Source organism: Acartia tonsa, chromosome 8 (genome assembly GCF_053477335.1).
Source record: "Acartia tonsa isolate MP-2025a chromosome 8, ASM5347733v1, whole genome shotgun sequence".
Classification (NCBI taxonomy): domain Eukaryota; kingdom Metazoa; phylum Arthropoda; class Copepoda; order Calanoida; family Acartiidae; genus Acartia; species Acartia tonsa.
Genome location: NC_137267.1, coordinates 25,276,182 through 25,293,311, shown reverse-complemented (window position 1 = coordinate 25,293,311; position 17,130 = coordinate 25,276,182). Strand labels below are relative to the sequence as shown.

Sequence of the window (17,130 nt, the reverse complement as noted above, 5' to 3'; positions counted from 1 at the left end):
AATCCCTAAATGCAGGGATATTAAGGGATAAGACAATTAAGGATGAATTTATTTGCATCACTGAAAGTTACACCGCTAGTTTGAACCAAACAATCCAGATTAAGTACCCAAAGTTTTAAAGTCAATAAATACTAATAAGTCTTTATAAAACTGTAGGTACCAGATTTAAAGTTAATACGGTTCCAGGAAAAACGCAGGAGTCCCAAACGTCGGAGTGGACAAACACAGGAGTGTTAAAATATTAATTTAAGTAAGTATTTCTATAAAGGTTAGGTTAGGTTAAGATATGTATATACAAATAAGCCCCACCGCAGGACCTAAAATATGGTTTAAAATAGGTTAGGTTAGGTTAAGGGTCCACTCCTGCGTTTGTCCACTTCGACGTTTGGGACTCCTACGTTTGTCCTAGGGCCGTTAATACAATGTCCTCCCCTTCCTGACTGAAAGCAAATTAAAAAGTCTAATTCTTTGTTTTATCTATGTAGATTTTTTCGTTGATATCATAAATTTTTAAAAAAATTTGTTTTAAAGTGTTCTCATTAATCGGCTTTTTAAATTTTAAGATATTTGAAAACTATAGAGCAGTTTTTTAGATGTTGTTTCAATTTGTTTTTATTCATTTTGACATCTTAACCTTGCAAAACCATGAAAATGAATGAAAAAATGTTATTATGGAAGGGGACATTGAATTGTATATAATAATTGTTTATAACATGTTTTCTCATTCGTTGGCAATTAAAACTTTGTGTAATTTTATTAAATCTGATTTGGTCGGTACAATTGGAATCTAATCATAATTTAAAAGGACTCTCCACAGAAAAATCAACTTTAGATTTTTGAAAATCTAACCTGAAATTATTATTCTCTGTTCAATTTTAGGCATTTTTTGTTTTTGTGGCATCGCGATCGAAGCCCTTTGAAATTTTTTACCTCCTTTAAGTGAATCCTCCCGCCATTTAATTTGTGCTGCTTTAGTGATTTTTAGCTTCTATTTTTGCCGCATTCATCGCCCTTCTCCGCCGCTACTCCGCTGTACGTCGCTTTTTAATACATGCTCCCCTCTCCCTTGTTCAGAAATTAAATGGAGGCTGGGGGTGTTGTGTATAGCTACGTACGCAATGTATAGCGGAGTAGCGGCGGAGAAGGGCGATGAATGCGGCAACTGCGGCAAAAGATGGTTATATTTGGCGGAGGTGAACACAAAATGGAGGCGGCAGGATTGTCCAGTCAAGGAAGAGGATAAATCGTAGAGCGGCCGGTTGCAATGGAGCAAATGTTCTTTAGCGGCGAACACATATTGAGTGGAGGAAAGTGTAGTATATATTGTTATAGCGGCAGTACAAATAGGCGGCGGACAAAATTTTCAAAGGGCTTCGATCGCGATGCCACAAAAACAAAAAATGCCTAAAATTGAACAGAGAATAATAGTTTCAGGTTAGATTTTCAAAAATCCAAAGTTGATTTTTCTGTGGAGAGTCCTTTTAAGGTCTTCATTATTTTTTTTGTACATTGCATTATTCCTTAGGACCCTGGTTTTCTTTTCAAATAATTATCCCTTATCCCTGATAATAAAAATATTTTGGAGGATTTTTTTAGTAAACTTTTGCAAAGATCAGATTTTTAAAAATAATGAATAAGATTTTATTTTTTTTTAATTGAGCATATTTTCAATTTTATGTTTTGAAGATAATATTTCTAATATTTTCATAAAATTCTTGCAATAATTGATTAATAGTCTTTTTTCGCATCGTATCATAGACAGCTTTCTTTGTATTTAAAAAGGAAAATAATGTAAGATTAAAACCAGTTTTGTTAACCCGAGGTGCCTAAGTCCCGCCCTAACAAAACTGGTATTAATTTTATATTTTATATTTGAGTTTTCGTGGAAAATTGTCTGTAATACGATGCTATACATGATTTTTCAGTATGGATAAGAACCGGGTTTTTTTTCCAACCGATATTTATCGGTTACAAAGCCATACTGAAAAAATATCGATATTCAAGGTGAATATATGAAAAACAGATGTAAACAAGAAATAAACCGGTTGGTGAGATCTTTACAAAGCCATGGGGAGTGTGGACGTACAGACATACATTGTTCTACTTTCTATTATAGATATTTTGATAATAAGTTATGATATTATTTGTACAGAACTTTGTTGCTCACTTGGTGAAGGATGTTTACGTTCCTGGGTACAAAATTCAGAACTGCCAACTTTGCCAAGGAATTTCATTTTTTACTAATAAACATTTATCGTCTTATATGGCCCCAGTGGCCTCTAAAATAGTGGTCTCCAAAAAGTTTGTCTCTGTGTGTAGTATGTATGTATTAGCGTTTTTTTCTTCTTCGGATTTTCTTTTTTTTATCTTATAAGTTTCAGAATGGTTTGTCTGTTCACAGTAATATTATTTTTCATTTAAAAAACTTAAAAGGCATTACTTTTCATGAAAACTAATCTAGAATTGGCTAATAAGTTACTAAAAAAGTAAATTATGAAAAAATAGCTTTTGAAATGGCAACTTCTGTTTTATTATGTAAGATGCGTGGCAAAAGTAAAAGTATAAAAAAATCTGCACTTCTAGACAAAGTAGTCATCCTATTTTTACCACATATTAGGTTATAAATGAGATAAAAATATGAGAGGTGTTTGGCAATCTAACAAATCCAAATATTGCTGATTCCTCAAAAAATAATTGTAATACAATTGTATCAAATGAAATTAAATCCCCCGCAGGGAGTGGAATTGGGACAGATAAATTGGGGCTGCCAGAAGATGGGACGGATAGACTGAGGCTGGCAATTCTGGTGATATCAGCACCTGGACACCTGGAGCAACGGGAGGCAATCAGGGATATAATCCAATCATATAGAAATAAAATTTTACCAGCGACTTGGATACATATATCTAAAAAGAATTTGGAATAACCGGGTCATAATTAAAGACGTTAAAGTTGTAACAATTCCTCATATGTCAGATGCCTGACTTGAATAGTAAGAGTAATGGGAATGTTTTGGCCCACAATAGGCACATTCTCTGACTGAAATATTACTCAAAGGCCAGGCAATCAATGCATCTTGCCTGTTAATGGCAAATTTCCTAATTAAATTCGGTCTTATGAAAGAAACCAAAAAGTAAGGTTTCGAGATAATCATCACATCTCAATGAGGCTAGTGGTACTAAAATGTAGCACCTTTATAACTATTAACACGGATACTATCAACTCACCCATTTAAAACATTTCGCTATACAAATTTTGTAAAATTTAACACCAATTTTCGGAGTTTCAAATCTAACACATCTCCCTTTTTTGTATTTTTAAGATTCTAAGTACCTCTACGTGTGTCTATTGGTTGTGTAAAAATCTTCCAAATTATATTTATTGGCAAGTTATAATGTCCATAGTTGGGGTAGCTTACTATTATTTATTTTTTCTTCAAAACAGCTGCAATTGAAAAAAAAAATTTATTTTGTCATCTCATTTTATACATAAGGATACAAAAAAGCAATATAATTTTAGGCGTTTTGCCTTAAGTGTCTTGCTGAGAACAAATAACCTTCCCCCCTTTTTTATTATTTAATGGTGATGGGGGGGGGGTGGAGTCTTTATTAAGGCACTTCAGGTAAAGGCCCCGCGGGGTTATCCTCATCCTTATTTTTGATTTATTTTTAAAATAAGGGGGTTTTAGTGATCGAAAGGCACTTTGTGAGAAGCACCGAATTTTATATTATTAAAGGCAGTCAGACGTTAAAACCAAAAAAAAAACAACGAACATAATAGTTTCGCTATCAAAAATGGTTGAAATCAGCTTCCAATTGTGCTAGAATTGTGGGATTTCAAATTCAATTTGCACCTCCCGATCATGAACGGAGATATGTGTTCTGAAGATAAAAAAAAAACTCGCAGAATTATATTGTCCCCAATTTTAAGAGGTAGAAATATTGATTGTACAATTTAGCCAAGTTTTGCCCATAGGTATCGAAAAAATGACCAAAATTTTTCCAAACTTACCCTACAATACTACTGAAATAAATTTTAACATACTTAAAAATTGTATTTTTAATTTCACGTAAGGATGTAGTCATATAGTTATTAAATTGTGTCGATATTGTGTCAGCTGCAACCACTTTCTAACAAAGCCATTTAGTACAGAAAAACCATCAAAAGCGTTAAAAACGTTTTGTCATAGTAATAGTCATTATATGGCCAATAGATTTCAAGAATACATATGGCAAACAATATTTTTTTCTGGTGAAAATGTTGGATATCAGTTATTAAATTTGATTTTATGTTATCCAATAATGGCTAGGGATAGGATTAGGAGAAGAATGGCTTTTTAAAACAGAAAAAATGTTCAGATTCTAGCACATACTTATAAAAGACAGATATTTTAGGGGATTTTATGTATGATAAATTAATCCAATCATATTAACAAAATTCTCCGTTGAGTTAGGACACTGCTAGTTTGTACCAACCAATCAGGATTTTCAAAAGTCCCCACAGATTTTAAGCCAAATATGAGATAACGTGTTTTTAAAGTGTTTGTTGATAGTTTATAGTGCCATGACCCCTCCATCCCTAAATTTATCCAGGTTCTTAGATATTCAGTTATTCCTGCTTAGATTATGCAGTTTTCATTTATTTTCAATTTTACCACTAAATTTTGGCTAGTCAATTATTTTTGCAGGATTTATTGACATTACCTGCAAAACTGATTGCTTTTTGCTAGCTTAGCAGGCACTCAGAATATAGCTGATGACATTAATTTCCGAGATATGTGCAGCATTTAAGTTTAAGGTATATCAGGTCACAAGCTTTTCCTTTATTCCCCACCTAACCTAAATCAACTCATAGAAATTAAAAAAAAAATATTAATATAATTTTTTATTGGTCCTTCTCTAGATTAAATTGTAGTGGAAAAGTTTGTACAACCCAACCAACATTTAATAAAACCCCCAAAGTTTTGTCGAAATTTTCAAAATTAGATTTCTAACATCTTTATTCAATCTTTTTTGATATTATAATCTGTATCAACATTTAATAAAAAAATAACCAAACTTTTATGATGTATATAAAATTTGAAATCTGTACAAATTGAGAATATCTCATAGCGACCGGGTAAAAAACAAGAAAAGAAATCCTTACATCAGAATAAAATGTAAAAGATCTACAAAGATAGATTTCAATAATATTTTCCAAATCTTCAATTGAAAATAATGGATTTTACAAAAAGGGATTTATTTCTTGATCCTATGTTTTAAAGATTATTGAAAATATAAAACAGTAGGGCGGTGGAAATGTATATGGTCCATTAGAGTGGCTTGATTATTTAATCCATACACAATCTTTCTAAAATATTTAAGAGGTTCTTCAAGGCATTTTGAAATCTTAATAATCTATTCTAAAGTATTGGACATATTTAATGAACAGGCGGGGATGGGGTCGTCATAGATCGAAGCCCGGCATTTCTTTTGCCTTCCTGGTTGGCACTCCTGAAAACCAACAACAAATTGAAGATCTTATCCAAGAAAACTCAAGGCATTGATTGATTGATTATATGTTTTAGTAATTGTATACTATAATGTATATTTGCTCTGGTTAACTTGAGCAAATGGCTAATATAGGCATGAAAAGACGAGCGGCTGCGATTTCTTTATTAAAATCGGATGTTGCTTATATTCAAGAAAACAACTTTCATGAAAATTAATCAATTAATCAATAATCATTATAGACACAATGATTTGGTAATGACAAATATTGGGGATGTTTATGAAAATCTAAGCTTGAAAATTCTTTCTGGGCTTAATTGGTTTCAGGTAATGTTTTAGAGTAATAAAGATTCTTAATAATACGACCAGCTGGGCTATTTTTAATGTTGGCGTCCATTGGAAAAAAGTGGCTTCATTAATTGTAACACATAATGCTTTTTTGCATTTTACCAGGAAGATTTAAGATTCAATATAAAGTATATTATAAGAAAGGAATTAAATATACGTATATAAAGGAATATTTTGTCTAATTGAAACATTTCTTTCCTGGTATAGAATCCTTGCTGAAACAGTTTAAGCATAAACAAGTAGATTCCTAGACATGTAATAGCACAACAAGTGAGAGATGTAACCACTAACAGACAAACATACCAACACCTAGAAATCATAGAGAAGCTTCTCTGTTAAACATAATTTGTTTCAGACATGTTGTAAAGAGGTTGATTACTTATTCAAAGTTGATGATGATATGTTTGTTCAAGTTAACAAATTGATCAACATGCTGCAAAAAAAAGATAAAAATTCAAGGTAACTTTTTAATAGATTTAATAGATAGGGAAATAAGACGACTTACAAAACTTTAGAAAGTGGGGTGAGGGGGGGGGAGTTTTATTTTGGGGGTTTAAGTACCTTCCTCCAAAATACTTTTTATGAGACAGAGTAAATTTGCACCAAAAAATGACGTCATACGATAAAATAACCAATGAGAGACCAGTATAAATTTCACAATTGGTCAATTACAGTGTATACTGTCCTCTCATCGGTCAACTTTATTGTATGACGTCGTTTTTTGGTGCAACTTTACGCTGTCTCCTCATTATCCCCTGGACCTTTAAAGGAATATTGTGAAGGAGAACCATATCGGTTCAACTGTTAGCGACATCTTAAACTATAGACAGACATACATCCTATAATTTTTATATAAGAATATATATGTGTGTATGTATGTTTAGTAAAATCTTTTAAATTGGCTGGTTCTAGTCTATATACACAAGAAGGTGTTTTAACTTTCTCAACCCCATATTAGATATCCATTCATATAAAAGTAAAGTTTTGACTAAAAGGAAGTATAAAAAATTAAGAAAAGCGGCTTTAACCACAGTTTAATGAATACCCAAACCTTAAAACTTATTTTAGATTAATTCTTGGAAACATATCACGTGGATGGAAACCTGTACGGAACCCAAAATCCAAGTATTACATCACACAAGAACAATATGATAGGAAAATATCATTTAATCAAATAAATATAAGAAATAAAACAGAAACATCTTTACGCGGATAATAAAATGAAAAGTCATAAGATTATTATTGTTGGCCCCGAGGGGCCGAAGGTCCGGGCTTACAAAACTGATATTAACTTTAAGAACCGATTCTAATCTACAGATATTAATCGGGTTCGAAGCCATACTGGAAAATAAATTGCGACAACTTTAAGTAATTATAATCATAAGGATAAAAATTAAAATATTCTAATTTAAACATTATATAATATATATACATATATGTACATATTATTTGTTTCGCCCCTAGCTTCTAGGGGAGTGCAGTGGAGGAAGATAATGGAAGAAAATAGCCTGAAACCACTCCTGGGCATTTAAATAACTTCCTTTACAACTGCAACCACTATAGTCCAAAAATTTCTATGATTCTTAGCTGCAGACAAAAAAACCTTACTACTCATTAAAGCATCATGTCTTTTTATTTATAACCAACTGAAGATTGTTTTTAACATGAAACACTGTGTATTGGACTTATCAAATAAAAATTACATGTTTAATTAAACTGTGTTGATCACTCTATGTTACTTTATGTTATAGGATATCTTAATTTTATTGATCTTAAATGGTATTTGCCAATGACAGGGAGCTGTACCCTGACTTTGCCACTGGACCTAGCTATATCATTTCTGGTAATGTTGTCAGGTAAATATCAGGGATACAGGGATAGACAATGGCAGATAAATTAATTTTGCCAAAAAATTTTTTATCTATATGCCTTATAATACATTACAATGTTTATAGTTTATGAGACTAAAAGTATAAGTCACCAAATAAACTGAATTTGATGAGATTTTAATGACGTTTTGACTATTATAACAATTAGAGATTAAAATGCATTAGTTTTATTCAATAAAAAATAACTGTTTATTTTATCTGAAAAAGATAATTTATAATACTTTATAATGTTTGTAATGCATCTTTTAATTTTATGGATTATTATTAAATATTTCCTTGATAAATGAAGTTCTGCATTGATGATTTTAACCACTTTTGTTTCAATTTATCAAGGGGAGGGATTTTTAAAAAAAAATATTGTTTTTTAAATATTGCTATTTTGTTGTGCGGATGGGGGATGTAGTTGGTCCCAACACCCCCAAATAAATATCAATTTTGGGGCTTACGTACCACTTTTTGGCTCTCATAGAAAACAACCCACTTATTTTGAAATAAATTGTTTGCTTGTTTTTCATAACTGTAGGTTATCTTAGTTTTCAAGGTAGCCCCGCAGGGTAAAGGAAGTAAGGCATAAGAAAAAAAAGCTATCCAGCACTTATTTTCCATTTATAAAAAAAGAGTTCAAAGAGTTATAAAAAAAAGTTGAGAAAGTTCGATTTTCCAAAAGCACCTTTTTTTCATCCCTTGCCAAACACCCATGACAAAATTCCTGTCCACGCATCGCACTATCTAAATTTCATCTGATATAATTTTCCTTTTCTCCCTGTATTTATTTAAACAATTTTGGATAAATCTGGATTTTATCTAAAAACAACATAAAAAGATGAAGGGTTGCAAAAAGTAATGTTTTTATCAGGAAATTTCTAGTTTAATGCTTAACTGTATTTTATTAGACAGAAATAAATTGAATTAACAACTCTTTCAAATTGATATAATTTGCTTCTTTGTAAGAATATTAGAAAATTTAATAATGATAATTGATCCAACTCTATAAAATTTTAGACTTATGACTTATGAAACCCTAACTCCTGAGCTAGCCAAAGAAAATTTAAAGATTTGGTTCAAAGTAAAAAATCCATAAACATCAATTTCTATTTATAAAAAAACCAGGGGTCGGCAGCCGCGCGTCAGCAGTGATTTGATAAATTTAAAGTTCAGCTGAATGTCCAAACCTTATGCAAAACAGATAATTTATCCTTTCAGAATTTTTTTTGCAAACAAGCGGGTTTAAATTTGAGGCTGCCGAGCTCTGAAAAATCAGAAGATGACATTATTTTTGTATTTCAGTGACCTCTTTAACTCAGCCAAGGATGAAAAGTATCTACACCTCGAGGATGTTTTTGTAACAGGTCAGACAATATCCTATCCTATTATATAAAGTAGTAAGCTTTTTTGTCTGTAGCGAAGGATCTCGCTAACCGCTAAACTTATATGTTTCTCCTTTACAATGAAGCTTCTTAAAGGTCGACACCCTCACAATAAAAATCCCCCTCCCCCTCTAGGGGCATAGCCGCTAGTTTATTTTACAGAGAATGAAGGATTTTAGCTAACATAATCATTTGTTAAATAAACATAATAAATAATAATAATAAAGATATTTAAATGCAATAATGTTGAAGTAAACCAGTGGTTTTTCAGATCTTAAAAGTAACTTAAATTACTTATCATATGTGTATAAAGGTATACTTGGAGAGTTGAACAACGTTACCAAGATAAATGTGCCAGAGTTCAGGAACAATGCCAACAGAATTCCGGTGAGGTTCATGGGCTGCACCATGGAGAACACTATCACTATTCATAAGGTAAGATTATAGAATTGTCAATTCAACCAAAATTCTGGTATCTTAAGGAATAAGACAATAGACGATAAATTGATGATATATAGTATTATTCTTTCCTTAGATTGAATTTATTGGTTGAAAAGTTTGGACACTACAAGTTTTGAATTAATAGATCAATATTCAATAAAAGTACCCATACTTTAAAGCAAACAAATAAGATAACGAGATTATTAAACTTTGGGTATAAATGTCCCCTCCATCCCTGGGAGATTCATAGCAGGTATAAGGTATAACCAACAAGTGAAATAATTCTTAAATAATATTTAGGGGGCTAATGGAGAGGTCGTCAATTTATGATGTTTTCTTATACTTTTCTTAAACATTAAATGTATTAGACATAGGATAAAAGCACCACATATATCTTCATTTAATCTTTATTTATTTGTTTATTTTGTATTCAATGTTGAATTCAAGATTACAGTATAACTTTAATCATGAAAGTAAGAAAAGTTTCTCACTATTTTTGTTCAAAGACGTCCAAGCTTTTTTTGATGAGAGTAAACCAATTGGTTTCTAAGGTTTCAGAGGGGTATTTAAATTTATGTTTCCTAATTTTGAACAAATGAGTGGTAAACACCCCCCCCCCCTCTCTCTATGGAAGTCCATGTATAGGTTACTTCTATAAACTCATTTATTTTGTTATCTTCCCAAATCAAATAAGAAGCTTCCATTTTGGTTTAATATTTATAATTTTTAAAGTTTTGTAGGAATGTTATTAAGATAATTACTTTAATCTAAATCTAAATACAAACAGATTAATTCTATTCAATACTTCAAATAGAATAATATATACATTAGTAATGCATTAAATTAACCCTGTTGGATCAAACTCGAAAGATAATAGTATGTTTTATATTTGGTATACATTTTGCTACTTTAAATTATCAAAATTGTCTTAAAAAAAGATTTTATTATAATTCAAATATCTGAAAATTATAATTTTTTTGAGGTTATTTTTTTCTAGTAGCGATTTCTTTTGGGAGGGTGGGGGTACCCTTCTCCAAAATAGTAATGAACCTTCCTAGAACCAATGAGAAAATGCATTGTAAAGAAGAACCATATCGGTTCAGCTGTTAGCGAGACCCTTCTGTACACACACACAGATCCTGTTACTTTATTATACTTGAAGCTTGGCAGTGGTGGTTTTAAACAAATTGGCCAACCCATTTAAATCTATTGGCGGAAAAATTTGAAGAGAAAATATTAGTTTGTAAGTTGGCATATCAATTATCAAGTCCCTGGCTGATATATATAAATTTATATTTGTATCCTAAATGCATGATCCTAAGCCTGTAAGTCTACAGGTCCACAGGAGGAAGCTTTTTCCTTTGGGACTTGAAGTATTTGTGTTTGGGGCTTTCTTTGGTTACAAATATTCAGGGATAGGACAATTGTAATAGAAATGTAAAAAGTATCATGTTATTCTCCTATGTTTTACAAATCACAATTTCTCTGTCACATTTTATTTAGGCACCTCAAAGTTCTTTTTTTTTTGGGGGGGGAGGGGCACACCTCTTTACTCTACCCCTTAGACACACTTGCAACAGATACATTATTTTTACAAGTTACGTAAAAATATGTATTGTCACAGACCCAATAGATAAGATGTAAAAATTTAATTTACATCCACATTCCTCTCTCTGGATGCCTGCAAATATTGCATTATAGTCAGGGTGAGAGGGAATTAATGAAATTTAAATCCAAAAATGTATAAATAAGTTTCAGCTTTTAGTAACTCAAATTTGTTGGAGAAATTAATGAAAAGGCGAAAATAGTTCAGAAATTGTCTCCAAACTATTTGTTTAAAGGAGATGTTGTTGATGATGAATTCATTGTTTATTATCCTATCCCTTTAGCTGTGAATATATTGCATTAGAACAGTAATATCAAAACACATAAAACATAGAAAATTATAAAAAAAAATCAGGTAGCTAATCATAAACTACACCTTTCTCAACATAGACAAATATGTACATACTACAAATGGCATCTTGTGTAGTTTTAACTTGTAAGAAATATAGATTCTATGGGTGATTAGGCATACAGTTGTAAAAGCGAACGTCACGTGTGTTCATATTAAGCATTATGCATTTATGTAATTGTGGGATAGAAATGCGATGTTACTCTATATTTCTTAAAGTTCGGTTGTCTAACCATCTGATTTTTTGAGCTTAGCTTTTAGATGGTTGATGTCCTTGTTATTTTTATAATTATTCTGTGAAACAAAAACGAACACATACACACTCACACACACATGAAGCCTAAATGTATATTTAGGTTTGTGCAGATATGGTTTTAGAATTTGTTTACCTAGGAATATATGTTTCTGAATTAGGTTCTTAAAAAAATAGATAAAAATTCCCAAAATAACTTGGAAAAAATCGTCTAATATTTATCTCTTGATCAATTGGATAACATCTTACGTTACCACTTCTAAGTGTTCCAGACATTTTAAATTTTTGTATAACCTATTATTTTTTTATGTAATCCAACTTTGATATCTAAAATATTCAGGTGTGGGGACAAATATTCTAATATAAAAACGGACCATAAACACTAAAGATATGGAGAAAAATGTGAAAAATATAAAAATAGCCTAAAACCTGCTAAAAAGCGGTCCTACCGCCATTAATGTTTTATACTTAATTGTGCTCCTTAAGGATGGGAATGTTGTCAAAAAATTTATAGGAGCTGAGTATATCCCAGTTTCCAGTTTGTCTCTGAAAAATATCAAAATAGCCAAAAACCTGCTAATAAGGGGTCTGACGGACATAGATGTGTTATACTTATATTTATGCTCCATTAATAGAAATGTTGACAAGAAATTTCAGCTTTCTATCTTTTATAGAAGCCGAGAAAATCACGTTTCCCCCACTTTGTCTCAGACAGGCGGACGGACGGACATTTTGAATTATAGAGTAGATTCGCTACTAAAAAGTATATCATCTTTTATAGTCTTAAACAGTGGCGTTCATGAAGTTTTGACAGGAGGGGCGAGTGTGTGCGTGTTTCATGAGGGGCAGTCCTTCCAAATATCAATCTTAAGGGTAATATTTACACCCCTATTTAACACGCTTATGGTCTAATAATACTAAAAGTACAACCAGAATTATGCCAGCAGTTTTAGAGATTTTATGCTTTATTTTAAAAAACCTACCATCTAAGTTATTCGGATTAAATTGATGTAAAACCAATAACAAAAGAAATAAATTTATCAATTTATTAGATTGGTTTTTCATTAAAAAACTAATTTCGTGCATTTCTATTAATTGATTAGGGCATTTCCTTAAATTGGATGGGATAGATACATATACAGATTAATTTAGCTAATAACAATAAATTAAAAAGATCTGTCAGTAAAGCAAAAAAGATTATATGTTGTCATAGAGAAAAAAATAAAAGAGAGGAATCGAAGCAACTAGAAAACGAAAATAGGCAGTGGGCCCAGGGGCCTAATTAGCGCTGTTGCCGCGCTAAATTTTATTGCTATTCCACCACTTTTCAAATGGGAGGATTACAAAATTAATATGTAAAGTTTTAATAATTAGAATATAATATTTAAATTAAAAATAAAAAGAAAATTTTGTTATTAAATATAAAAAAATACTAAAATAACATAATCTAAAAAAATATTTTTTTTTACTTTTTACTTTTAGATATTGTCGTTTTAATGTTTTAATTAAAAATTACAAAGAATTTATTTTTATTTAAAAAATTTGTGCATGAAAGATGAATCCTTTCATTTCTAAAAAGTGGGAAATTTTTTTTTATAATAAACATTCAGCTGATTCTGACCGCCCACGGCTGTTTGCTAAATATCGCTTTTCTTTTTATTCACTTTATTATTTATGATTGACTGCTAAATTTTCTTTAAAAAATTAGGGATGGGGAAGTAGTATTTTACCATGAAAAGGGGGTGAGTATTAATCCTCTTATCCTTTTTCCTTATGTATGTTGCTGATAATTAAAAGTATCATTTACCTAAATGATTAATTTTAAAGAAAAAAATATAAAAAAAATTTTCTTCAATACTTAATCAAACTTTTCGTGCATATATTCTAGCTTGATTGCATAAAGATAGGATGCAATTTTGAGGGCATTTTTACTTTAAAGTGTCGCTATTCTAAAATATTTTAAAATTACTACATTTCAAAAACGTTTTATATGGTTGGTTGATGGAGATGTCACGAAACCGCATATGAAAAGATCAATGCTACGCGCTAGGTGTTTATCAAATTACGCAAAATTTTTAAGAAATAAATGTATTTCAATTTTAGCTTGTTCTTATAATGGTCGTAAATTTTAATTAATGTATTGATGAATTTAAAAATGCAAATTCAATTTATATTAAATTTAACCACACATACATTCATATACTTTAGTATGAAAGATAAAAAAATTGCTTATTTTTTGTTGTTGTTTTGAACGGTGGATGATCGAGATATTATTTGTAATGCAGGAATCAAATGAATCATCTTCTTTTTAATCAAAAACCAATAGAAACATCCAATACTTCCCCTTCCTCAAAATGAATTAGGCAAGGGGGTATAACTCTTACGGGGGGTTAAAAAGAGGTAAAGCAGCTTTTTCCTTTCAGAAATATTATGAAGCTATCAAAGGGAGATTCATAATTCTAAAAGCTATGAGAGTTTTCATTTTATATTGTTCTTTGTGGTGAAAGGGGGAGGGGGGTCCATCTGATAAAATAACGGATAATGGATTGAAAACCAAGCTGTAACCTTCACTTTTCAATCATACATAACAATAGGATGCAGACAAATTTAACCACAACCAAATTTTGTTTGGTTGTATTCATATCATCATTACATTATCTTTATAATAATCCGCAGATTAGGGAGTTCTTTTTGTGATAGAAGGAGAGGGAATAGGACTTTAAATTACACTTGAACCCAAAGTTTTATAACTACGTTATCTTCTCCGATAACTGAAAATCTTTTCTTACATTCAATGTATTGTTATTGGTTATTTAATACCAAACTAGTAGTGTCCAACTAAATTAAATAGGAAGTGAAAAAAATATACCAGTAGAAGAACGCTTTTTTCGAAAATTTGATTCTATACGAGAATGGGTAACTAGGGGGTGTATCCACCCAACTGACAATAAAATGATACCGCTTTAGAGCTCACACCACCAGGCCTAACTTCAACCCCAACGATTTTGTTGCCAACCCCCTAGCAAAACCTATACACGCCACTACTTTATTATTTTTACTTTCCAGGTATTACCAGAGGAACAAGAAGAATTTGAAAACCTGGCACAAAACCCGTCCTGTCACAGACGTAGAGGGACTCATCCAAGTTTTAAAAAGAACTCACAAAATATTCAAAATAAACCTTGATTTTAAACCAATAAATTATTCCTTATTTTTTAGTATATGAAAATTTGAAGTTTAAAGAAATAAAGTCCGACAGTGCTTTCACTGAATGAAGCTATCGAGCATTGACCTCCCCCCCCTTTTTTAATTTTAATATTAAAATCAAAATAAGGTTGCTTACATTGCAATTTATTTAATCTAATTTATTTTCAAATTACAATTTTTCTTAAAATCAAAAAAATCTTTTCTTCCCTTTAATAAAGATACATGAAAATACAATCAGAGGGATTTTTAACTGGCTCATATTGTAGTTTAATAATTTTGTAATACCTTCTGAAAAAATTATCATATTTTTTAATATTTATATGTAAATAGATATTGTATTTTTGTAGCTTTACACTTATGTATTATAATACACTTTTAGATCTCACTATTTTATGTTAAGCATAATAATAAATAAATTTTACATCCTGAATTTTCAGTATCATGGCCTTAATTATAAAAACAAACAAAAAAGACTTTTTACATTTTTTTACATTTTTAATGCTGAAAGCTTTTTTATTTTTTTGTACCGATTACTTTGATAATCTAGTCAAATTATAATATATTTTTATGTTAAAAAATATTTAGAATTTTCAACTTTTTAGTTGTGAAAGATATTTTGTATTAGAATTGTGATAGTGATAAATAAATTTGTTATTTTATTTAGTTCTTGCCTTTTCAACAAGGATGACAACATTCATAAAAGCAGATAAGACCCTCATTAACAAATTAAAATCAACGTATTTAATTATGAACTTCTGAACTTTATTTTGAGGTCTTAAAAATTTCTGTATGAATGGAAATATTTCATCTTGAATTGTTCCTGTTCGTCCTCGGAATCAATATTAAAAAACTATATAAACAAGCAAATGACATTAAGGAATAGTAATCAAATGCTGACATATTATCGACATAGCAATATTATAAATTTATTTATTTAGACTAAACACTTTCCCTAATGTTGACATAATAACTATTCACATTTTTGTCAAAGGGACTGAATTTTTTGCTATAAATTTAGGACTTTCAACTTTTCATAATTATCTTGAATGAACACAGTAATAGTGTCTGACTGATTATGACGTAACAAAAAAAATTAGCCAATGAGAGGCCGTTAATGACCAATGGTAAAATCTATAGTGGCCTCTCATTGGCTATTTTTTTTTGTTACGTCATAATCAGTCAGACACTATTACTGTGTTCATTTTGAATGTTTACCTTTTGAATCTTCTCAGCTTTAATACACTTATCTTGCGCCCTCTATTATAAGTAATTCATTTTAATGTTTGCAGATTAATGATAGAGAGGATTCTTTATGATTAAATTTATTTTTAGTATCGAAGCTACTCTATAATTCAGTTGGTCCGTCCTCTGTTAGTTTTGTCAGTCTGTAATGCTATGGGACAAATGTGTTTCTTTTCGGCTGATATACAGGATATGCTTGTGATTTTATTTTTGCAAAGATACCCTGTACCAATAAGAATCCAATATATGATTTACTTGGTCCGTATGTCTGTCATTCATGCTGCAACATGTAAAATATATAAAAATACATGTGAAGGTTTCGTGATTTTTAAATTTCTTTCTATTGAAACATCTGCTCTTGAAATCACCTTTTCCGTATTCCCATCCATGATAATTGTGCTTTCGTACTTATGGAACCTAATGTGGGAGAGGTCCTATATGACTTAAAGTGACCGGCAAAGGACCTTAGGTCATTGTCTATTTTAACTGAGTGTGTTGCTCTATCACTCAGGAATAACAGATATTCGAGCAATTTCATTACAGGACAATTTTCAGGAAGCGCTGTCTGTGCATGGTTAAGGGTTGCTCCTATTTGTGGGCTAAGCATTACCCCTTATTTTTTTTGTACTAATATAAATGAAAACAAAACACAAGATATTAAAATTCTCATCAATTTCTCAAAATCAATATGCTTATCCAAATGAATTATTTTCCTTGATGTCCAGCAGATGATCTCCCAGAGTAACCTAGATAAAAATACAATTGAGTTTTTTTATTTGTAGTTTGAAACAAAAATATAAAATCCTATTACGTAAAGTATTAAGGTTGTCGCTTTGTCCTAAATCTTGGTGTGAATTAATGCTTTTTTATGCTCTCTCCTTACACCCTCAAACACAGAGGTCTAATGCTAGTAGGAGAGTCACTATTTTCAAAAAAAAAA

General features: G+C 30.7%; 2 protein-coding genes across 2 annotated transcripts in view; one reads left to right on the top strand and one right to left on the bottom strand.

Annotated features, from left to right (window-relative positions):
• Window positions 1-17,130, bottom strand: part of LOC145326365 (protein-lysine N-methyltransferase SMYD4-like) — a 139,241-nt gene that overhangs the window by 121,918 nt on the left and 193 nt on the right. Inside the window, exons 2-3 of the mRNA XM_080169677.1 lie at window positions 16,906-16,936; window positions 16,164-16,207 (exon numbers count right to left, since the gene is read on the bottom strand). The gene's annotated coding sequence lies outside the window, so the exon portion shown is untranslated. The remainder of the gene's footprint in view (window positions 1-16,163; window positions 16,208-16,905; window positions 16,937-17,130) is intronic.
• Window positions 2,713-15,153, top strand: LOC145325469 (beta-1,3-galactosyltransferase 5-like). Its single transcript, XM_080168454.1, has 9 exons — window positions 2,713-2,851; window positions 5,432-5,538; window positions 5,732-5,816; window positions 6,193-6,296; window positions 6,906-6,993; window positions 7,635-7,693; window positions 9,014-9,075; window positions 9,407-9,528; window positions 14,808-15,153. Exons 3-9 carry the CDS (start codon window positions 5,748-5,750, stop codon window positions 14,925-14,927), a joined length of 624 nt encoding a protein of 207 aa, XP_080024580.1. The 5' UTR covers window positions 2,713-2,851; window positions 5,432-5,538; window positions 5,732-5,747; the 3' UTR covers window positions 14,928-15,153.